Below are 24,095 nucleotides of genomic sequence, written 5' to 3' on the forward strand. Positions count from 1 at the left end.
CAACTACTACTACTGCTACCACTACTACTACTACTACTACTATTACTACTATTACTATTATTACTACTGCCACCACCACCACCACTACTACTACTTCTACAACTACTACTACTACTACTATTGCCGGAACCACTAGTGCTACTACTCCTATACTACTACTACTACTACTACTACAACTACTACTACTACTACCTCCACCATTACTACTACTACTGCTACCACCACCACTACTACAACTACGGTCAAGAGTTTAAAAACCCCGTCTTATACAACAGCAGGGAAAATAAATTAAGAAATTTGATTGAGTCGAATGATAATCAACTCAACATCAATACATGTGCACCTTGCTGCTGTGCCCACTTTGTCACGATACACTTTGTACCCACACGACACGTGACATTTAGATACTGAAATACAGAACCCGAAATCACTTATCTGATAATAACATGTACCTCGTTAGTTAATTGTACCCTTTCAGTAGCGTCCTCTTCTTCCTTAAAGCCTACGACCGCCTCCGTAGTCTAGTGGTAGAGCGGATTGTCCGGAGCTCGATCCCCGGCCGCGTCATACCAAAAGACGTTAAAATATGGTACTTGTTGTTACCCTGTCCGGGGCTTGGTAGTAAGGCGCAAAAACAAAGACTGCTAGGCTTGGAGTAAGTATACTGTGTCTGAGTGGGGTATTCATGTTAAACTGCGGCATGGTATCTCAGTGAGCTAGCACTATAAATCGGCATCAGTCCGGACTAGTATAAGCAGCCACACACACACACACACACACACACGGTCGCTATATAAGTGCAATAATCTTGGACGCGATGTTCAACCCCATTTCACCTCACCTCGCTTAGCCTACGATGTGAACAAGTACAGTGCATGTACCAATGTTTCATCATATATCTGTGGTTTAGTGGACATTTATTCAGATAAGATCGTTGCAATATGTAAATGACTCAAAAGTAACATAGAAGTTCAGAATATATTGAAACATAGAAGGAATGGCGGTTCGGGTATCTACAACCAGGAAACAGATCACGGTGATACGTTACAGGTAGAGAGAGTTACCCGCCCTTCACAAGGTGGACAGTGGTTTTTGACGGAGGCGTAAAATTGTTGATTTGTCCCTCAATATTAACAGTGTAGTGCCGACATTAAGGGAAAAAAACGGAAGTATCCGGAAGTATGGGAATTGATTTGGGAACATGGAGGTACAGAATTGGATATAGCTGGAATATTGCTGAGTGTGGCGTTAATCAACAAACGCACATCGCACAAGACGCAAGACACAGCACACAACACACAACGCACAACACACAACGCGCCACACACAACACACAACGCACAAGGCACAGCGCACACGGCTACATCTAGTTGTTCCGCAGGTCCGCCATCATTACACTGGTTTGTGACAAGTCGGTTGAGGGCACACTCAAAGCTGTGGGGGAAAAACCAGCTAAGAGCGGAAAATACGTAAGTCCTTCCCATTCGTACATTTCTCAGTGACTAGGTTGGGTTCAACGCATCTTTGGTTGAATGGTCAGGCTCGCTGACTTGGTTGATGCATGACATCCATCCCAATTGCGTGGATCTATGCTCATGAGGTCAATCACTGGCTTGTCTGGTCCAGACTCGAAAATTTGAGGGAAAAATGCCAAACGTGTTTCAGATCGTGCTATGTTAAATATTGGTAAAAGCTATGATAACGGATATTGCGTTGACAATCTATGGATAAGAATCGGGATTTCCAACATGAAACAACGGATCCCCGCATATCCAAGGGACGTAACTCTTCTAAGTTATTAAACCACTATCTTAAACCATTTGGTGTCTGGAACTACTAAACTAAACCATGTATTGTAATAACCAGGTGAGCTGCAGTGCCGTAATATTATATTTCCTCTTTAAACTGTGTTGAACCAGCTGATGACTCTCACCAGTAAGTACGCCTGCGAATCTACCGGCGGAACCGTTACGGTCACCTACAGTCTCTCTGTAGGAAGCATCCTCGTTATAGCGTGAGTATACAGTGGGAAGCATCATCCTCCACTATAAGACATTTTATTGCAATAACAATGTTTTAATAATGTCAGCCAGTAAAGTTCACACGTGATACAGTAGATTTTAGGCGGGTAATACAACCACAGGTATGGATTAAACGCTCTGCTTGTACTAGCTACCCGCGGAGCTCGACCCCTTCCCCTTGGCGTTTATGGGGGAAGGTTGGTGTCGCTCCGACAACTTTCTTTGCTCCTTCCGCCTATTCATAAATGATGCAAATGAGCAGCCATTTTCACGCGTTTTACGCCAAAGACATTTTCGTTTCTAAACCACGGAGTAAACTACGATCGATTGGATTCCCCGCGCGCATTATTGAAAGCGAAGAGTTTTCCGAAGCTGTGCATGCGCAATAGCAATGAGAAAGTGCTGTATTTGGCCCATTCGTCACCACTCGCCCCTTTCCGTCAGCTTCAAGAAGACTCGTCCTCCTAACGATGAATGTTATGTGCGATTACCACAAACCAATCAAAATGCGCGTATCTTCGGTCAAAGAATCCCACAGGAATAACTTTTGGTTTTACATATGTCTTGCATCTACAAATATACCCACGATACAGTTAAATGTGTCAAATCATACAATATAGTACCACATATCCCGATGTGCTTTAAGTTGCATCTGAAATATATGTAATATAGGGGGAAATATACGTGAATAAATATGCAACGAGTTTACAAATCTTTTGGCTCCGCCCCTTTGCGCTTAGACGGAACCCGGTCGCAAAAATGGCCACGAGAGGGGCACGAGTCGCTATCCAGCTTTTCCCGGAATATATCGAGCTGGTCACGAATGGTATTTGTCCTTCTACGAATGCGTTACTTCGCGGAATGTTTATATCCGGTGTCTTGTAAACATTTTCATACCACTATACAGGTTTCAATTCAGATTGATGTGAATGCACCCTACCCTAGTGTATTTACTAGATCACCAATGTGCTGTTCCCAGGGTGGTGGTGTTGTCTGTCGTGTATGCCGTTGGCGGTGTCTCTATACAGAAGTTTGTGAGGAAAGCGGAGGGCAAGGAAATCATCCCCAATCTCAACTTCTGGTCCAGTATCCCCGGCCTCATCAAGGTAGGTTTGCCTGATGTCGCACATCTATATCTCCTACACCATCAAGGGGGCACGGGTGGCCCAGTCGTCTATGGCGCCGTGATTCGCTGTGCAGAGTTGCGTCCCTTGGGCACGCCAGAAACCTATGATTGTGGGTTCGAATCCCGGTTCGCCCCGATTATGTTTCTAGGTTTGTCAGCACCATACCCGTGCTCGTGGGTTTCACCGAAGTGGTAAACGTCTGAGACCTGCATCACTTCGGGCTTTCCTCCCACACTAAGCTGACACGCCCCGTTATAACTGGAATATTGTTAAAAGCGGCGCCAAACCCAACTCACTCACTCCTACACCGTCAACAAATCCTTCAATCAGTCGTGACGCTGCGACTGTTTCAATTCAAAAGGACCGTTACGAACACATGGGACATTGTGATTATCCGGCATTAATGTTTAACATAAGACGCGTTCATCTCAGTATATGCTTACTCATATGAGATATATATCTTTGGGTTTGGAAATATTGTTTTAAAAAATCTAAATTACATTTAATTTGCCATTATACAATATTGGTTTCGTGGGTTAAACACCACGTCTAGGCTCTCAGAAGCCTATTGTGTTTGATGTATTGGAGGTCGAAAGATTAGCTAACTTACCCTACATTTTATGAAATATTCAGACTGAATCAGACCTACGTCAGATTTACTACAGACTTGCTACAGACCGACGTCAGACCTACCACAGACGTACTCTAGACATATACAGACCTTTTTCAGATGTACTACAGACTTTCTTCATACTTACAAAAGACCCACTTCAGACCAACTACAGACCTACATAAACTTACTACATACCTACGTCAGACCTACTACAGAGACCAACCTCAGGCTTGCTACAGACCTACTTTAAACATACTACAGAACTACTTTAGACTTACTGCAAACCTACATTAGACTTACTGCAGAACTACTTTAGACTTACTGCAAACCTACATTAGGCTTACAGCAGAGCTACATTAGGCTTACAGCAGACCTACTTCAGACTTATAACATACCTACCACAGACGTACTACAGACCTACATTAGACTTACTGCAAACCTACATTAGACTTACTACAGAACTACTTTAGACTTACTGCAAACCTACATTAGGCTTACAGCAGACCTACATTAGACTTACTGCAAACCTACATTAGGCTTACAGCAGAGCTACATTAGGCTTACAGCAGACCTACTTCAGACTTATAACATACCTACCACAGACGTACTACAGACCTACATTAGACTTACTGCAAACCTACATTAGACTTACTACAGAACTACTTTAGACTTACTGCAAACCTACATTAGGCTTACTACAGACCTACATTAGACTTACTGCAGACCTACATTAGACTTACTGCAAACCTACATTAGGCTTACAGCAGAGCTACATTAGGCTTACAGCAGAGCTACTTTAGACTTACTGCAAACCTACATTAGGCTTACAGCAAACCTACATTATACTTACTGCAGAGCTACTTTAGACTTACTGCAGAGCCACTTTAGACTTACAAAAGACCTACATTAGACTTACTGCAAACCTACATTGGACTTACTACAGAACTACTTTAGACTTACCGTAGACCTACATTAGACTTACTGCAGACCTACATTAGACTTACTACAGACCTAGATTAGACTTACTGCAGAGCCACTTTAGACTTACAACAGACCTACATTAGACTTACCGTAGACCTACATTAGACTTACTGCTGACCTACATTGGACTTACTACAGACCTACATTAGACTTACAACAGACCTACATTAGACTTACTGCAGACCTAGATTAGACTTACTGCAGACCTTTATTAGACTAACTACATACCTACATTAGGCTTACTGCAGACCTACATCAGACTTACTGCAGAGATACATTAGACTTACTACAGACCTATATTTGACTTACTGCAGAGCTACATTAGACTTACAACAGACTTACATTAGCCTTACTGCAGAGCTACATTAGACTTACGGCAGAGCTACTTTAGACTTACTGCAGAGCTACATTAGACTTACGGCAGAGCTACTTTAGACTTACTGCAGAGCTACTTTAGACTTACTGCAGAGCTACTTTAGACTAACTGCTTACCTTAGAATGATATAAATTACACCTCAAGTTATTTTCATGGTACCAGTTGAGCACGATTGTAGCAGAATTTCTGCTGTTAATAATAACTTTCAAAGAGTAAAGTTGCAGTTCTATATACATGTACATTGTGTTGGCGACCGATGCACGAGTTATCTCCCTTCCACTGCAGGGCGGCGTGCTCTTCACTGTACGGTGTGGCAAGGTCAGCCGGTACGACCAGATCTGAGGCCTGTGTTGGCTGTCATCTTCAAGATGTCTGTGTTGGTCGGTCACGAGCAGTCTCATCATTTACACGACCGGGTCACATAATATGAGTGACACTCTTACAGCAGAGAATACATGGTGTGATTGTTATTGTGTTTTGTCGTGTTTTGTATACGTCAAAGTGTGACATTCGAATATGTATTCACATTGGATGTTCCGCAAGTCGAGGAGGCCTCGTTTTGATTCAGGACATGAATATTAATGAGCAAACGACCCCCTTCCAGCCTGCCGATGACGTCATAATAGTTTGTTCTTCGTATGGACCTCGCAGTGCAATTAATTGTTTCCAGTATAGATCATTTATTAAATTGTTTGTTTGAAAAGGGTGCGTGTTTATGTTGCCTGTCATATGCATATCTCACACAATTCGTTGACCGCCTCCGTGGTGTAGAGGATAGAGCGTGTTTGGTGAGATGTTATAAAATGGTATGTATGTACAATGTTCACACACATGCGCGCGCGCACGCACGATCACCAAACAAACACACACACACACACACACACACACACACACATGCACGTCTATATAGTAGTGGCATAATCTTGAAAGCGACGTTTAACTTTGTCCATTTCCGTAACCTGCATGAAGAATTGGGATGGGTTGTACTTTAACTAATGGACACTATCTGACAATGTGACTGGCTGAATGTACATTCGCCATTGTGACTAGCTGACACATTATGACGCAACTACTTTTCATTAATTCGCAAATCTACAACTAGCCACAGGATCAGTACCACAAAGTTAAGAAACATCACCCCACCCATTAGAAACCCCGGATTCCTATAAACCGTGGAAGCAGACAACAGACAGCAGACATGGACGGACTGCTCGTGAGATACAGCGCATGCGTCGAGTCGACGGGTCGCATGGACCAATACACGTAGAGCATCCACTTGCCCTGCGAATGTAAACAAACAATGAGTAAGTGAGTATGGTTTTACGCCGCTGTGAGCAATATCGCAGAAATACCCCGGCAGGGGACACCATACATGGGAATCGAACCCTGTGCCCCGGCGTGACGAGGGAACGCGTTCACCACTAGGATATCATCACTGCTAAGGCAGCCGACACATACTTCTTCGTCTTGGTGTTTAAGATAGTTTAAAACTTCTGTTGAAAAAACAGTGTCCCCAGCTGAAATTAGGATTTAACAATTCTTTAAAGAAATCCCCCCATGCTTCAGGTGCAATCGTAGACTACCGAACGACTCGTTAAGTATTTTTTCACAAGTCTCCAGAAAGATGTACAATTCTTATCATTTGCTGCATCACATATACTCGTAGTTACTGAAAGTTTAAAGTTAATCTTCTTTTCATTACATAAAGCTTTGAACTTATTTCTAGCTTCTTTAAATAATTTATAATTTTCTTGAGAGGAATATTTTCTAAATACATTCAATTTTTTATATTTCTCTCGTTTGGACTCCTCATAATTTCGATCAAACCATTCCGGCTGTCATAGAGATAAGCTATTAGACTGCCTTATCTTCATATCTGTCCCACAGAAATGTAAAATGTGTTGTAATTTCTCCACTGCATTTTTAACCTCTGAATATACACACTTTGTGAAATCATCAAACATGTCTTGTACTATACTACTATTAATATTGCTGGAATAAGTTACTGATTTATTCACATCTTTCCTCCACACAACTACCATCTAGCGTTGGTCGCTGGTTTTAATCAATTAGAGAGGAAAACGTGGCACACAACGGTAGATGATCTGATTAAGTTCGTGATACAACATTAAAATCTTCACATGGTCATAGATACATGCTGACACGCAAATGTAATCTGGTGTACTGTAACGTGGTGTACTGTAATCTAGTGTACTGTAACCTGGTGTACTGTAACCTGGTGTACTGTAATCCGGTGTACTGTAACCTGGTGTACTGTGACCTGGTGTACTGTAACCTGGTGTACTGTAACCTGGTGTACTGTAGCCTGGTGTACTGTAACCTTGTGTACTGTGACCTGATGTACTGTAAACCTGGTGTACTGTAACCTGGTGTACTGTAGCCTGGTGTACTGTAATCTGGTGTACTGTTACCTGGTGTACTGTGACCTGGTGTACAGTAATCTGGTGTACTATAACCTGGTGTACTGTAACCTGGTGTACTGTAATCTAGTGTACTGTAACCTGGTGTACTGTAACCTGGTGTACTGTTACCTGGTGTACTGTGACCTGGTGTACAGTAATCTGGTGTACTATAACCTGGTGTACTGTAACCTGGTGTACTGTAATCTAGTGTACTGTAACATGGTGTACTGTAACCTGGTGTACTGTAGCCTGGTGTACTGTAATCTAGTGTACTGTAATCTGATGTACTGTAACCTGGTGTACTGTAACCTGGTGTACTGTAGCCTGGTGTACTGTAATCTTGTGTACTGTTACCTGGTGTACTGTAATCTGGTGTACTGTAACCTGATGTACTGTAACCTGGTGTACTGTAACCTGATGTACTGTAATCTAGTGTACTGTAACCTGGTGTACTGTAACCTGATGTACTGTAACCTGATGTACTGTAATCCGGTGTACTGTAACCTGGTGTACTGTAATCTGGTGTACTATAACCTGGTGTACTGTAATCTAGTGTACTGTAATCTAGTTTACTGTAACCTGGTGTACTGTAGCCTGGTGTACTGTAATCTTGTGTACTGTTACCTGGTGTACTGTAATCCGGTGTACTGTTACCTGTTGTACTGTAATCTGGTGTACTGTTACCTGGTGTACTGTAATCTAGTGTACTGTAATCTGGTGTACTGTTACCTGGTGTACTGTAACCTGGTGTACTGTTTCCTGTTTTACTGTAACCCGAAGCACCAACATATGTAAAGTCACCTTCATCTGAGTGTCTTTCATTTAGTACGTACAAGCCAAAGGTTTTACACATTTCCAGGAAATCTCTGCAATAACTATTTATATACTAAGTATGCTACACGCAAGAATAGAGATCTGGTTGGAAATAGTTATTGCAGAGATTTCCTGGAAATGTGTAAAACCTTTGGCTTGTACGTACTAAATGAAAGACACTCAGATGAAGGTGACTTTACATATGTTGGTGCTTCGGGTTACAGTAAAACAGGAAACAGTACACCAGGTTACAGTACACCAGGTAACAGTACACCAGATTACAGTACACTAGATTACAGTACACCAGGTAACAGTACACCAGATTACAGTACAACAGGTAACAGTACACCGGATTACAGTACACTAGATTACAGTACACCACGTAACAGTACACCAGATTACAGTACACCAGGTTACAGTACACCAGGTTACAGTACACCAGATTGCAGTACAACAGGTAACAGAACACCAGATTACAGTACACTAGATTACAGTACACCAGGTAACAGTACACCAGATTACAGTACATCAGGTTACAGTACACCAGATTACAGTACAACAGGTAACAGTACACCAGATTACAGTACACTAGATTACAGTACACCAGGTAACAGTACACCAGATTACAGTACACCAGGTTACAGTACACCAGGTTACAGTACACCAGATTAAAGTACACCAGATTACAGTACACCAGGTTACAGTACCCCAGGTTACAGTACACCAGATTACTGTACACCAGGTTACAGTACATCAGGTCACAGTACACCAGGTTACAGTACACCAGGTTACAGTACACTAGATTACAGTACACCAGGTTACAGTACACCAGGTTACAGTACACTAGATTACAGTACACTAGATTACAGTACACCAGGTTGCAGTACACCAGGTAACAGTACACTAGATTACAGTACACCAGGCTACAGTACACCAGGTTACAGTACACCAGGTTACAGTACACTAGATTACAGTACACCAGGTTACAGTACACCAGGTTACAGTACACCAGGTTATAGTACACCAGATTACATTACACCAGGTTACAGTACACCAGGTTACAGTACACAAGATTACAGTACACCAGGTTACAGTACACCAGGTTACAGTAAACTAGATTACAGTACACTAGATTACAGTACACCAGGTTATAGTACACCAGATTACAGTACACCAGGTTACAGTACACCGGATTACAGTACATCAGGTTACAGTACATCGGGTTACAGTACACCAGGTTACAGTACACTAGATTACAGTACATCAGGTTACAGTACACCAGGTTACAGTACATCAGGTTACAGTACACCAGATTACAGTACACCAGGTAACAGTACACAAGATTACAGTACACCAGGCTACAGTACACCAGGTTACAGTACACCAGGTTACAGTACATCAGATTACAGTACACTAGATTACAGTACACCAGGCTACAGTACACCAGGTTACAGTACACCATGTTACAGTACACTAGATTACAGTACACCAGGTTACAGTACACCAGGTTATAGTACACCAGATTACTGTACACCAGGTCACAGTACACCAGGTAACAGTACACCAGGTTACAGTACACCAGGTTACAGTACACTAGATTACAGTACACCAGGTTACAGTACACCAGGTTATAGTACACCAGATTACTGTACACCAGGTCACAGTACACCAGGTAACAGTACACCAGATTACAGTACACCAGGCTACAGTACACCAGGTTACAGTACACCAGGTTTACAGTACATCAGGTCACAGTACACAAGGTTACAGTACACCAGGCTACAGTACACCAGGTTACAGTACACCAGGTTACAGTACACCAGGTCACAGTACACCAGGTTACAGTACACCGGATTACAGTACACCAGGTTACAGTACACCAGGTTACAGTACACTAGATTACAGTACACCACGTTACAGTACACCAGATTACATTTGCGTGTCAGCATGTATCTATGACCATGTGAAGATTTTAATGTTGTATCACGAACTTAATCAGATCATCTACCGTTGTGTGCCACGTTTTCCTCTCTAATTGATTAAAACCAGCGACCAACGCTAGATGGTAGTTGTGTGGAGGAAAGATGTGAATAAATCAGTAACTTATTCCAGCAATATTAATAGTAGTATAGTACAAGACATGTTTGATGATTTCACAAAGTGTGTATATTCAGAGGTTAAAAATGCAGTGGAGAAATTACAACACATTTTACATTTCTGTGGGACAGATATGAAGATAAGGCAGTCTAATAGCTTATCTCTATGACAGCCGGAATGGTTTGATCGAAATTATGAGGAGTCCAAACGAGAGAAATATAAAAAATTGAATGTATTTAGAAAATATTCCTCTCAAGAAAATTATAAATTATTTAAAGAAGCTAGAAATAAGTTCAAAGCTTTATGTAATGAAAAGAAGATTAACTTTAAACTTTCAGTAACTACGAGTATATGTGATGCAGCAAATGATAAGAATTGTACATCTTTCTGGAGACTTGTGAAAAAATACTTAACGAGTCGTTCGGTAGTCTACGATTGCACCTGAAGCATGGGGGGATTTCTTTAAAGAATTGTTAAATCCTAATTTCAGCTGGGGACACTGTTTTTTCAACAGAAGTTTTAAACTATCTTAAACACCAAGACGAAGAAGTATGTGTCGGCTGCCTTAGCAGTGATGATATCCTAGTGGTGAACGCGTTCCCTCGTCACGCCGGGGCACAGGGTTCGATTCCCATGTATGGTGTCCCCTGCCGGGGTATTTCTGCGATATTGCTCACAGCGGCGTAAAACCATACTCACTTACTCATTGTTTGTTTACATTCGCAGGGCAAGTGGATGCTCTACGTGTATTGGTCCATGCGACCCGTCGACTCGACGCATGCGCTGTATCTCACGAGCAGTCCGTCCATGTCTGCTGTCTGTTGTCTGCTTCCACGGTTTATAGGAATCCGGGGTTTCTAATGGGTGGGGTGATGTTTCTTAACTTTGTGGTACTGATCCTGTGGCTAGTTGTAGATTTGCGAATTAATGAAAAGTAGTTGCGTCATAATGTGTCAGCTAGTCACAATGGCGAATGTACATTCAGCCAGTCACATTGTCAGATAGTGTCCATTAGTTAAAGTACAACCCATCCCAATTCTTCATGCAGGTTACGGAAATGGACAAAGTTAAACGTCGCTTTCAAGATTATGCCACTACTATATAGACGTGCATGTGTGTGTGTGTGTGTGTGTGTGTGTGTGTTTGGTGATCGTGCGTGCGCGCGCGCATGTGTTTGTACATTGTACATACATACCATTTTATAACATCTCACCAAACACGCTCTATCCTCTACACCACAGAGGCGGTCAACGAATTGTGTGAGATATGCATATGACAGACAACATAAACACGCACCGTTTTCAAACAAACAATTTAATAAATGATCTATACTGGAAACAATTAATTGCACTGCGAAGTCCATACGAAGAACAAACTATTATAACGTCATCGGCAGGCTGGAAGGGGGTCGTTTGCTCATTAATATTCATGTCCTGAATCAAAACGAGGCCTCCTCGACTTGCGGAACTTCCAATGTGAATACATATTCGAATGTCACATTTTGACATATACAAAACTCGACAAAACACAATAACAATCACACCATGTATTCTCTGCTGTAAGAGTGTCACTCATATTATGTGACCCGGTCGTGTAAATGATGAGACTGCTCGTGACCGACCAACACAGACATCTTGAAGACGACAGCCAACACAGGCCTCAGATCTGGTCGTACCGGCTGACCTTGCCACACCGTACAGTGAAGAGCACGCCGCCCTGCAGTGGAAGGGAGATAACTCGTGCATCGGTCGCCAACACAATGCACATGTATATAGAATTGCAACTTTACTCTTTGAAAGTTATTATTAACAGCAGAAATTCTGCTACAATCGTGCTCAACTGGTACCATGAAAATAACTTGAGGTGTAATTTATATCATTCTAAGGTAAGCAGTTAGTCTAAAGTAGCTCTGCAGTAAGTCTAAAGTAGCTCTGCAGTAAGTCTAAAGTAGCTCTGCCGTAAGTCTAATGTAGCTCTGCAGTAAGTCTAAAGAAGCTCTGCCGTAAGTCTAATGTAGCTCTGCAGTAAGGCTAATGTAAGTCTGTAGTAAGTCTAAAGTAGCTCTGCCGTAAGTCTAATGTAGCTCTGCAGTAAGGCTAATGTAAGTCTGTAGTAAGTCTAAAGTAGCTCTGCCGTAAGTCTAATGTAGCTCTGCAGTAAGTCTAAAGTAGCTCTGCCGTAAGTCTAATGTAGCTCTGCAGTAAGGCTAATGTAAGTCTGTAGTAAGTCTAATGTAGCTCTGCAGTAAGTCAAATATAGGTCTGTAGTAAGTCTAATGTATCTCTGCAGTAAGTCTAATGTAGGTCTGCAGTAAGCCTAATGTAGGTATGTAGTTAGTCTAATAAAGGTCTGCAGTAAGTCTAATCTAGGTCTGCAGTAAGTCTAATGTAGGTCTGCAGTAAGTCTAATGTAGGTCTGTAGTAAGTCTAATGTAGGTCTGTAGTAAGGCTAATGTAAGTCTGTAGTAAGTCTAATGTAGCTCTGCAGAAAGTCAAATATAGGTCTGTAGTAAGTCTAATGTATCTCTGCAGTAAGTGTAATGTAGGTCTGCAGTAAGCCTAATGTAGGTATGTAGTTAGTCTAATAAAGGTCTGCAGTAAGTCTAATCTAGGTCTGCAGTAAGTCTAATGTAGGTCTGCAGTAAGTCTAATGTAGGTCTGCAGTAAGTCTAATGTAGGTCTACGGTAAGTCTAATGTAGGTCTGTTGTAAGTCTAAAGTGGCTCTGCAGTAAGTCTAATCTAGGTCTGTAGTAAGTCTAATGTAGGTCTGCAGTAAGTCTAATGTAGGTCTACGGTAAGTCTAATGTAGGTCTGTTGTAAGTCTAAAGTGGCTCTGCAGTAAGTCTAATGTAGGTCTGCAGTAAGCCTAATGTAGGTTTGCAGTAAGTCTAAAGTAGTTCTTTAGTAAGTCCAATGTAGGTTTGCAGTAAGTCTAATTTAGGTCTGTTGTAAGTCTAAAGTGGCTCTGCAGTAAGTCTAAAGTAGCTCTGCAGTAAGTATAATGTAGGTTTGCTGTAAGCCTAATGTAGGTTTGGAGTAAGTATAAAGTAGCTCTGCAGTAAGTCTAAAGTAGCTCTGCAGTAAGTCTAATGTAGGTTTGCAGTAAGCCTAATGTAGGTTTGCAGTAAGCCTAATGTAGGTCTGCAGTAAGTCTAATGTAGGTCTGCAGTAAGCCTAATGTAGGTTTGCAGTAAGTCTAATGTAGGTCTGCAGTAAGCCTAATGTAGGTTTGCAGTAAGTCTAATGTAGGTTTGCAGTAAGCCTAATGTAGGTCTGCAGTAAGTCTAATGTAGGTCTGCAGTAAGCCTAATGTAGGTTTGCAGTAAGTCTAATGTAGGTCTGCAGTAAGCCTAATGTAGGTTTGCAGTAAGTATAATGTAGGTCTGCTGTAAGCCTAATGTAGGTTTGGAGTAAGTATAAAGTAGCTCTGCAGTAAGTCTAATGTAGGTCTGTAGTAAGTCTGTGGTAGGTATGTTATAAGTCTGAAGTAGGTCTGCTGTAAGCCTAATGTAGCTCTGCTGTAAGCCTAATGTAGGTTTGCAGTAAGTCTAAAGTAGTTCTGTAGTAAGTCTAATGTAGGTTTGCAGTAAGTCTGAAGTAGTTCTGTAGTATGTTTAAAGTAGGTCTGACGTAGGTATGTAGTAAGTTTATGTAGGTCTGTAGTTGGTCTGTAGTGGGTCTTTTGTAAGTATGAAGAAAGTCTGTAGTACATCTGAAAAAGGTCTGTATATGTCTAGAGTACGTCTGTGGTAGGTCTGACGTCGGTCTGTAGCAAGTCTGTAGTAAGTCTGACGTAGGTCTGATTCAGTCTGAATATTTCATAAAATGTAGGGTAAGTTAGCTAATCTTTCGACCTCCAATACATCAAACACAATAGGCTTCTGAGAGCCGAGACGTGATGTTTTACCACGAAACCAATATTGTATAATGGCAAATTAAATGTATTTAGATTTTTTAAAACAATATTTGCAAACCCAAAGATATATATCTCATATGAGTAAGCATATACTGAGATGAACGCGTCTTATGTTAAACATTAATGGCGGATAATCACAATGCCCCATGTGTTCGTAACGGTCCTTTTGAATTGAAACAGTCGCAGCGTCACGACTGATTGAAGGATTTGTTGACGGTGTAGGAGTGAGTGAGTTGGGTTTGGCGCCGCTTTTCCAGTTATAACGGGGCGTGTCAGCTTAGTGTGGGAGGAAAGCCCGAAGTGATGCAGGTCTCAGACGTTAACCACTTCGGTGAAACCCACGAGCACGGGTATGGTGCTGACAAACCTAGAAACATAATCGGGGCGAACCGGGATTCGAACCCACAATCATAGGTTTCTGGCGTGCCCAAGGGACGCAACTCTGCACAGCGAATCGCGGCGCCATAGACGACTGGGCCACCCGTGCCCCCTTGATGGTGTAGGAGATATAGATGTGCGACATCAGGCAAACCTACCTTGATGAGGCCGGGGATACTGGACCAGAAGTTGAGATTGGGGATGATTTCCTTGCCCTCCGCTTTCCTCACAAACTTCTGTATAGAGACACCGCCAACGGCATACACGACAGACAACACCACCACCCTGGGAACAGCACATTGGTGATCTAGTAATTACACTAGGGTAGGGTGCATTCACATCAATCTGAATTGAAACCAGTATAGTGGTATGAAAATGTTTACAAGACACAGGATATAAACATTCCGCGAAGTAACGCATTCGTAGAAGGACAAATACCATTCGTGACCAGCTCGTGATATTCCGGGAAAAGCTGGATAGCGACTAGTACTCGTGCCCCTCTCGTGGCCATTTTTGCGACCGGGTTCCGTCTAAGCGCAAAGGGGCGGAGCCAAAAGATTTGTAAACTCGTTGCATATTTATTCACGTATATTTCCCCCTATATTACATATATTTCAGATGCAACTTAAAGCACATCGGGATATGTGGTACTATATTGTATGATTTGACACATTTAACTGTATCGTGGGTATATTTGTAGATGCAAGACATATGTAAAACCAAAAGTTATTCCTGAGGGATTCTTTGACCGAAGATACGCGCATTTTGATTGGTTTGTGGTAATCGCACATAACATTCATCGTTATGAGGACGAGTCTTCTTGCAGCTGACGGAAAGGGGCGAGTGGTGACGAATGGACCAAATACAGCACTTTCTCATTGCTATTGCGCATGCACAGATTCGGAAAACTCTTCGCTTTCAATAATGCGCGCGGGGAATCCAATCGATCGTGGATTACTCCGTGGTTTAGAAACGAAAATGTCTTTGGCGTACACCGCGTGAAAATGGCTGCTCATTTGCATCATTTATGAATAGGCGGAAGGAGCAAAGAAAGTTGTCGGAGCGACACCAACCTTCCCCCATAAACGCCAGGGGGAAGGGGTCGAGCTCCGCGGGTAGTACAACAGAGCGTTTAATCTATACCTGTGGTTGTATTACCCGCCTGAAATCTACTGTATCACGTGTGAACTTTACTGGCTGACATTATTAAAACATTGTTATTGCAATAAAATGTCTTATAGTGGAGGATGATGCTTCCCACTGTATACTCACGCTATAACGAGGATGCTTCCTACAGAGAGACTGTAGGTGACTGTAACGGTTCCGCCTGTAGATTCACAGGCGTACTTACTGGTGAGAGTCATCAGCTGTTTGAACACAGTTTAAAAAGGAAATATAATATAACGGCCCTGCTGCTCACCTGGTTAATACAAAACATGGTTTAGTTTAGTAGTTCCAGACACCAAGTGGTTTAAGATAGTGGTTTAAGATAGCGGTTTAATAACTTTGAACAGTTACGTCCCTTGGATATGCGGGGATCCGTTGTTTCATGTTGGAAATATCCATAGATTGTCAACGCAATATCCGTTATCATAGCTTTTACCAAATATTTAACATAGCACGATCTGAAACACGTTTGGCGTTTTTCCCGCATCAATACTTCCCTCACACGTTTTGAATCACGACAGTTCAAAGATGCGCTGATATTTGGGGGTTTGGTTTGGTGTTAAACGCCGCACTCAGCAATATTCCAGCTATATGACGGCGGTCCGTAAATAATCGAGTCTGGACCAGACAATCCAGTGATTGACATCATGAGCATCGATCCAGGCAATTGGGATGGATGTCATGCATCAACCAAGTCAGCGAGTCTGACCATTCCACCAAAGATGCGTTGAACCTGACCTAGTCACTGAGAAATGTACAATGGGAAGAACTTACATATTTCCCGCTCTTAGCTGGTTTTTCCCCCACAGCTTTGAGTGTGCCCTCAACCGACTTGTCACAAACCAGTGTAATGATGGCGGACCTGTGGAACAACTAGATGTAGCCGTGTTGGCTGTGCCTTTTGCCTTGTGCGTTGAGCGTTGAGCAATGTGTGTTGCGCGTTGTGCGTTGTGCGTTGTGTATTGTGTCTTGTGCGATGTGTGTTTGTTGATTAACGCCACACTCAGCAGTATTCCAGCTATATGCAGCGGCTTGTAAATAATCTGGACCAGACAATCCAGTGATTATTATTATCATCTTTGACACGCTTGTCATTGACTACACGGTCCGGGAAATAGCCCCGTTCAACCAGCAGAGGGAACTGCGTGTAGATCAAGATGTTTAAGAGGTTTTATTGTACTTAAGGCCTCCGGCCCATTACAAAACAAGAGTACAAAGAGATAATATCCGTGAGTACAACACAGCTATAGGGATGTGCTGCATACAATCAGAGACCATATACCTATATACCAAATACCGATATGGTCTCTGGTACAATACATCTGTGCAGATAATGTTACGAAGTGGGTGTACATAATTATTGTCACGATACTTTAAGATTCTTGCGCCGAGAACGTGCATGATGAACAAATAATGCTTACCTAAGAATTGTTTTTCCATCATTTTTTCCATTCAACGGAGATTTACATGAATACAAATTGGTAAACGCAGGTATTTCTGTGGGATACATACTTCCTTTAAATCAGTATAAACAGTACAGATATGCAGTAAATGAAGTTCATCCTCCATACAAGATTGACAGAAAGGACACAATCTCACTGGCTTCGGTATAGAACGATGTCGTCCAATGATAACCGTTATATCAGACAATCCGAGACGAAATCTTGATTATGTAAAGCGCAGAGGTTATAACATTTATCAGTACAGAGACGCCATATTGCTCATATTGGAGAACGGACACTTATAAAGACACATATGGGAAAATTTAGTTAGACATATATGACAGTGTCTGCAAAGCTTCTCCTTGCTCCCAAACACGCATTTGGAATATCTGTCAGTGGGAGATTTACCTGAGAAAATTGGGTGCAAGTTCCGGTCCTGTTCCAAGGAAGGTGTCTGCCGAGTAGGTCAAGGTCAAGGCCCCTTTGTTCACTTGGAATTTGGCGCTGTCCTGTGTGCCGATACTGAAGTAGGCAGGTGGATTCGCGTTCTGGATCTGACACGCCTGGGGGGAGAAAGTGTGTTAGCGGATCTGTAATATATATATATATATAAGGGATATCGCTACAGGTGGTTGCTGATCTTGCTTGTGCTCCAATGGGTGGCTGATCAATAACACGTTCTGAGACCAGGTAAGAAGGATATAAAGTACGCCTTTAACAGTTTGCATTCATTAAGTACAATACTGCTTACTGGCTGCATTTGAACAACACAACCTGGTATTCGCTGTTGATGAAAGGGGCGGTGGGGTGGTGGGGGATGGGGAGGGGGGGTAGTGCTTCTTCCTGTGGCACTGTAAGAGGTGGACATCGGAGGTCCAGAAGGGATCAGAAAGCCTTGAAGATGATCCAAGATCACGAAGACCTTCAACAGCCACCACCAAGGGAAATGTTAATAAAATGTACAATAAACGTCACACAGCCACAACGGTATGCATCTCGCACGAGCAAGTTGGGAACATTCTGCGTAATGAACTTGGCACGACGAAGGTTTCTGCAGCCAGGTTTCTGACTCCTGATAGGAACCGCCCCAGTGTCATCATCTCTCGGGAGATTTTACGATATGGAATCATGGATGAGTCTTGGTTCATCACCATCAGCCAGAAACCAAAACAACTCAGCCCAGACAGTGGAAACATGTAACGCCTTATCAAAGTTTGATGCATCAGCTGTCAGGGTGATAGCTTTGGTTCCTGGAAATATCCCAAGGAATCCTACTGATGGACAACCCTCTGAAAGGTCAGACCATAAATGGCCAATGTGCTAATCTGCTTAGGCAACTGCGTGAGCATATCAAGGCTAACCGTCGTCGAAAACTCATGAAAATTGTTTTGTTCCATCAGGGTCCAGTTACATGAAGCAATCTTAGCGCTAAGGTAATTGTAACTCCCATGCTTTAACATAGGCTTACAATCATGAGACTGCCATAAGATTATGTTAAAGTATGGGAGTTACATTCGTCTAAGCGCTACGATCGCTTTGTTGAACGGGGCCCAGGACAGTCCACCCGTGCACAGGTCTGGTGTCGCCATGGTGGATTTGAACTCGATATTCACCAGATTGGGCATCGTCAGATTTCTAACTCTTCCAAAGTGAAGAAAGAACTGTCTGGCTAGCATTAGGCAAATTCCTGCCTTGGGGGATGTATTCAACCCCAAAGACGATGCCATCTACACAAGCGGGATCTAGCTTTGTGGGCAGAAGTGTGCGGACCTCGTGTGTTGCAATGAACTCCACCAACGCAGTCCTTCATAGCAAGGCTCAGACCTTCTCAGCCACCCCTTGTAAACTAAGCGGCAAAAGAAAGTATAGGGACCAGGTACCAAAAATCACCTCACCCGAACGCGCCACCTTTGACGGCGCTCGTGCGGTGACAGAAAAATGGTGAAACAGGTTTCCCGCCTATGGCATAAACTGCACGTGCATGTTAGCTGTATAAATGCGTTCGTCTGCAGGGTATAACCACAAGTGATGAAAGCACACAAAAGAAATGCCACGACTGTCACAGGAGCAGAGAGAGAGAGAGCCATCGGTCTGGCCGAAATGGGGGCAACACAGCTCCAAATTGCCAAGTTTGGTTGTACACCATTGACAGTAGCCAGGCTTATTCAACGGTACATGCAGACAGGGAGGACACAGGACTGGCCTAGGACCGGACGACCCCGAGTGACAACACCACTGGAAGACGGTCAGATACGGCTCATTCACCTGCGAAACAGATTCGTAACAGTGACGGCGACGTGCTGCTGGAATCCGAGCGTAGCGTCCTTTCCGAGGAATGGTACTGACTGCTCAACATCGACGCCTGAGACTGTGCTGTGCAGTACAGAGACCAAGTGTTGCAGACAGTTGTGCTTCCGTTCTTACAAAACCAACAGCAGGGGACATTGTTTCAACACCCCATACTGCAAGAGTGACTCGGAACTTTCTAAATCAGCAGAAAGTTGACGTTTTGCCCTGGCCTGCCCACTCACCCGATATGAATCCTATTGAACATCTGTGGGACCATCTTGACAGACAGATTAGAGCAAGCCATCAGCCTCCCGTCAACAGACAAGAAATGCAGCAGGCCCGGAGAGACGAGTGGCAACGGATTCCAGTCCACGTCATCAGAAGACTGACGTCATCGATGAGGCGGCGTATCACAGCGAGCATCGAGGCAGCTGGACGTCATACACGCTATTGAAGGCAACTGTGTCGACAATGAACTTGAAGTATGTCTGACAATTTTTTGGTGACATTTCAGACAACCTTTGAAAATGAAATTTCTACCCCACCATTGTTTACCTTGAGCTTACATTACATGTGATTGCACAATTTCAATCAAACTGTGGTTGATCAATCATTTGTTACCCCTCCCTAGATTATATTATAATTCACAACAAAACCTCTTCTTCTTATTTTTTTATCTATCATGGAACTCGACCTATACTTTCTTTTGCCGCCCAGATCGTATTCCTGACAAACTCGCCGGGATTTCGAAGTCCTCTATCCCCATGCTGGTAGAAACAAATCGACCAAAATTAAGGGCGTTTGGTTCTTATGCATGAAATACACTGACTGTGCCCCAATGGCGTGGCTGGTTGCTGTTTTTTTCTGGTACATGCACTGTCATGCCTTGTCCTCCGAGAGCGGAACTCGTAAAGATCAATCATCCGTACATAATATATCAGGATACATCATCTCAGGGATCTAATATAATATTCCAGCGATACCTGTTACCTTCCAGTGACGTTATCCTCGCACCTGCTGTTAAACATAATGTCCCGTTACAGGAATGACATTTCAAACATATTCAAACATCTGCCAAATCAGCATATAGTACAGAATACTGCAAACATGATGGATGTGTATACCAGCCAGTCATTTGAATTACAGCGAAAAGCAGAACATACTCACTGCCACATTCTTGCAGCCCTTCTCTGTAAATGGTTTACATGGGTTCCAGGAAAACTGGTCTCCAGACGTGGCCGATATGTCTTTAAACCTGTCAGCGGAAAGCACATCCAGAAAGCAAAGTAGACACAATTTATGGATACCGACTTGTCAGGCAAGTCTTGCTAGACAACGGTTTAAGCATCTACACCGAAATGTCGCCTCCACAGTTTTAGAAGTTGTTATCCATAAACTGTGTCTGCTTTAATTTGTTATCCGTCAACTTCTAAGTAATGCCTTTTAAACAAGTCACACCCTGATAGGAATAAGACTGAAGTATCAAATTTGCCGGGGTTCCAATCACAATAGGATTCTTTTGGTTCAAGCAATCGCATCACAACGAAGGACATATACAATAGGGCACCTTTTCTCGAGCTCGTTCCAGATGGGTAGTCAGTTTCAAATACTGATATAAGTACATGTTATATATTGCTGTCTCCTGGAGTGTACAGCGTATTCGCAGCAGTACTTTGGGGGCAACGCATCCACCAATTATCGACTCTGCAACATTTGATCATGAAGGTAATCTGTAATTGTAGACATCTTAACACAATTTGTATCGGAAAACATTTAGTTATTGGCTTATCTGTAATAATACTTTGTGATTTTATCTCTTGGTGTGCATCTCGCTAAGTTTCAATTAATTAGTATGAATATTTTGTACAGTGTCACAGCGTTTAAAGTTTATTATTCCGCCAGTTTTTCTGATCCCATTTTCAAAATAGAACAAAAGTGAGTTAGATGAGTTTAACGCCGCTTTGACCAGTATTCCCTCTATACGTGGGAGGAGAGCCCGAAGTGATGCAGGTTTAAGACGTTTACCACTTCGATGAAACCCACGAGCTCGGGTATGGTGCTGACAAACCTAGCAACATAATCAGGGAAACCCGGGAATCGAACCCACAATCAGGTTTCTTGCGTGCCGAAGGGACGCAACTCTGCATAGCGAATTGCGGCGCCTCAGACGACTGAGTCACTCCTGCTCGCTGAAATAGGACTCTGACACAGATACATGATTATCCATAGTTATTTGATATGCGAATATGGATCCGAAGTTACATTCGTATGATACTACCCGGAACAATAAAGCAATATTAATGGAGGCAATGTTCATTTGCACACATACCAATTAAATATGAAACAGGCAGATTCGTACATCTTAATTCCACCCCTCACAAAGAACGTCGCTTCATAAGTATTAGTGATGTTCATCACATGGTAGCCTGGTGGTTAATGCGTCTGCTCGCCACGCCGAAAACCGGGTTTGATTCCCCATAAGAGTACAACGTGTGAAATTTCTAGTGTCATGATGTGATTTAGCTGTAATATTTCTAAAAGCGGCGTTAAACCACACTCACCCTTTCACACGTGGAGTACTTACCGCGCTCCGCCGTTACTCGCCAAGGGAGATAAGTCGATCATGCCATTATCTCCCATGCACGAACATGCAGTCGTCTTCTTACACTGTGTTATACAATCAACTTGCAATATGTAAAGTAAGATAGCAATCAGAGCAGGAATTCCTCGTTTCATGGTTAGATCTCCTGACTAGCACCTGAAGTAATGGCGGGTGTGTGAGATCACGTGATCACGACAGCCGCACGTGATGTCGTATAGCGTTACAGAGCATATCACTTAGAGTCGACTTGAGACGATTATAGCTGTAACTCTTGGTTCACGTTTCAGCCATAGTCCACACCCGGTAGAATATGTCACTCACATGTAGCTAGGTATTGCTAATGTATTATTTAGGGAGCGACATTAGATATTCTTGATTGGGGTTGGAGGTCGCTGAACAATTATTTTCAAATGTAAAATATGAGGCAATATTACGTGTTTCCAGTATTTCCCGAAACTATTAATTTAAAAAAAGAGTTTTGGCCATGAATATATTTCGAGTGGCTTACAATAGCCTTAACTGTTTTTATTAACAATAACGACGTCATGAAACTATTGAAACGAGTGTTGTAACTCGCCATTTTCGCAGTACTTTACTGCTGGCAAAACATTCCAGATTTACAGTAATTGCTTTGTACACGAAATATGTTTAAAAGACTATTTTCTTGCAAAATAATTTTGTTTGTTTAGTCCAACACGTTTGAAGTTGGTGGAACGTGTGTGACTTTAGACTTTCTGATTGGTCATTCATGTTGATTGATTGGTAATTAAACAGTAGACGACCCAGACCATGAATACACGTACACCCAAATAGTATACACATTGCAATTATAGACTTCAAACACTGAACCCATTGGGGATGGTACCTTGGTAACCGGGGTAACCGGGGTAACCGGAGTAACCGGAGTAACCCATCTCTGGGATGCAGAGGGAAGAGGGCGGAACATGTGTCAGTATTCCGTTTGGTCACCTAAGCTTCACGTGACACAACAACCATCAACTGTTCATGAACCAAACAAATAGTTTCTAGTTTACACACCTACATGCACTATGTAGACGTACTGACAACGGAGACAGCTAATGTTCACTGTCTCTAATCCACGCTTCTTCCGAGGTAGGAGGTGTGTGTGTGTGTGTGTGTGTGTGTGTGTGTGTGTGTGTGTGTGTGTGTGTGTGATAGATAGATAGATAGATGTGTGATGGATAGATGGATTGACAGACAGACAGACAGATAACAATACCCACTGCAGTAGGTCCGAGACAGAAAGGGCCTCCACTACCTGACATATGACATCCGACATCCGACATCCGACACCAGACATCCGACACCCGACATCCAACATCCATTTACCCTAATAGTAGGGCCGATGGTGTACCCTAGGGTAGAAAAGCAATCGGCCCTGATGCCGAATACCTGGATTAGATTCCCTTCATTGCGTCCAGTTGGCTGTGCTCCTCCCAGTGCTAGAATATTGCCCCAAACGGCGTAAAACCATACTCACTAATATTTCAGTAAACACTTTTGGTTGTTTGTTTGTTTGTTGTTGATAGCCGGACTCAGTAATTTTCCAGCTATATGACGGTGGTCTGTAAATAATCGAGTCTAGAGCAGACAATCCAGTGACTAATATCATGAGCATCGATCCACGCAATTGGGATACGATGACATGCATCAACCAAGTCAGCGAGTCTGACCACCCGATCCCGTTAGTCGCCTCTTACTACCAGCTATGGTTGCTGAGGACCTATTCTACTCAGGACTTTCACGGGTTTTTCAGTTTGCCACAAGGCACTGAAAGTAGGTCGCAGACTTTACACGCCTTGTTGAAACCCACACCCATGGGTATGAGG

The 24,095-nt window shown here is 42.8% G+C and overlaps 4 protein-coding genes across 4 annotated transcripts; 2 read left to right on the plus strand and 2 right to left on the minus strand.

Moving 5' to 3' along the window:
* Positions 1-1,349: 1,349 nt before the first annotated feature.
* Positions 1,350-5,821, plus strand: LOC125377816 (cation-dependent mannose-6-phosphate receptor-like). Its single transcript, XM_048391857.1, has 4 exons — positions 1,350-1,469; positions 1,920-2,014; positions 3,001-3,127; positions 5,404-5,821. The coding sequence occupies exons 2-4, from the start codon at positions 1,923-1,925 to the stop codon at positions 5,458-5,460; spliced, it is 276 nt and encodes a 91-aa protein (XP_048247814.1). The 5' UTR covers positions 1,350-1,469; positions 1,920-1,922; the 3' UTR covers positions 5,461-5,821.
* Positions 5,822-6,316: 495 nt separating this feature from the next.
* LOC125374754 (ATP synthase subunit a-like) lies at positions 6,317-8,336 on the plus strand. Its single transcript, XM_048386175.1, has 2 exons — positions 6,317-6,381; positions 7,520-8,336. The coding sequence occupies exons 1-2, from the start codon at positions 6,317-6,319 to the stop codon at positions 8,334-8,336; spliced, it is 882 nt and encodes a 293-aa protein (XP_048242132.1).
* Positions 8,337-8,550: 214 nt separating this feature from the next.
* LOC125374755 (keratin-associated protein 10-4-like) lies at positions 8,551-11,260 on the minus strand. Its single transcript, XM_048386177.1, has 3 exons — positions 11,196-11,260; positions 9,402-10,057; positions 8,551-9,317 (listed from the first exon to the last, which is right to left on the minus strand). Exons 1-3 carry the CDS (start codon positions 11,258-11,260, stop codon positions 8,551-8,553), a joined length of 1,488 nt encoding a protein of 495 aa, XP_048242134.1.
* A 489-nt stretch (positions 11,261-11,749) lies between these two features.
* LOC125377817 lies at positions 11,750-22,426 on the minus strand. Its single transcript, XM_048391859.1, has 7 exons — positions 22,228-22,426; positions 20,811-20,898; positions 17,763-17,917; positions 16,687-16,774; positions 16,018-16,112; positions 14,904-15,030; positions 11,750-12,167 (listed from the first exon to the last, which is right to left on the minus strand). The coding sequence occupies exons 1-7, from the start codon at positions 22,377-22,379 to the stop codon at positions 12,111-12,113; spliced, it is 762 nt and encodes a 253-aa protein (XP_048247816.1). The 5' UTR covers positions 22,380-22,426; the 3' UTR covers positions 11,750-12,110.
* Between the last annotated feature and the right edge of the window lie 1,669 nt (positions 22,427-24,095).

This window comes from Haliotis rufescens, unplaced genomic scaffold, assembly GCF_023055435.1.
Source record: "Haliotis rufescens isolate VD_foot unplaced genomic scaffold, xgHalRufe1.0.p SCAF_10, whole genome shotgun sequence".
Taxonomy (NCBI): domain Eukaryota; kingdom Metazoa; phylum Mollusca; class Gastropoda; order Lepetellida; family Haliotidae; genus Haliotis; species Haliotis rufescens.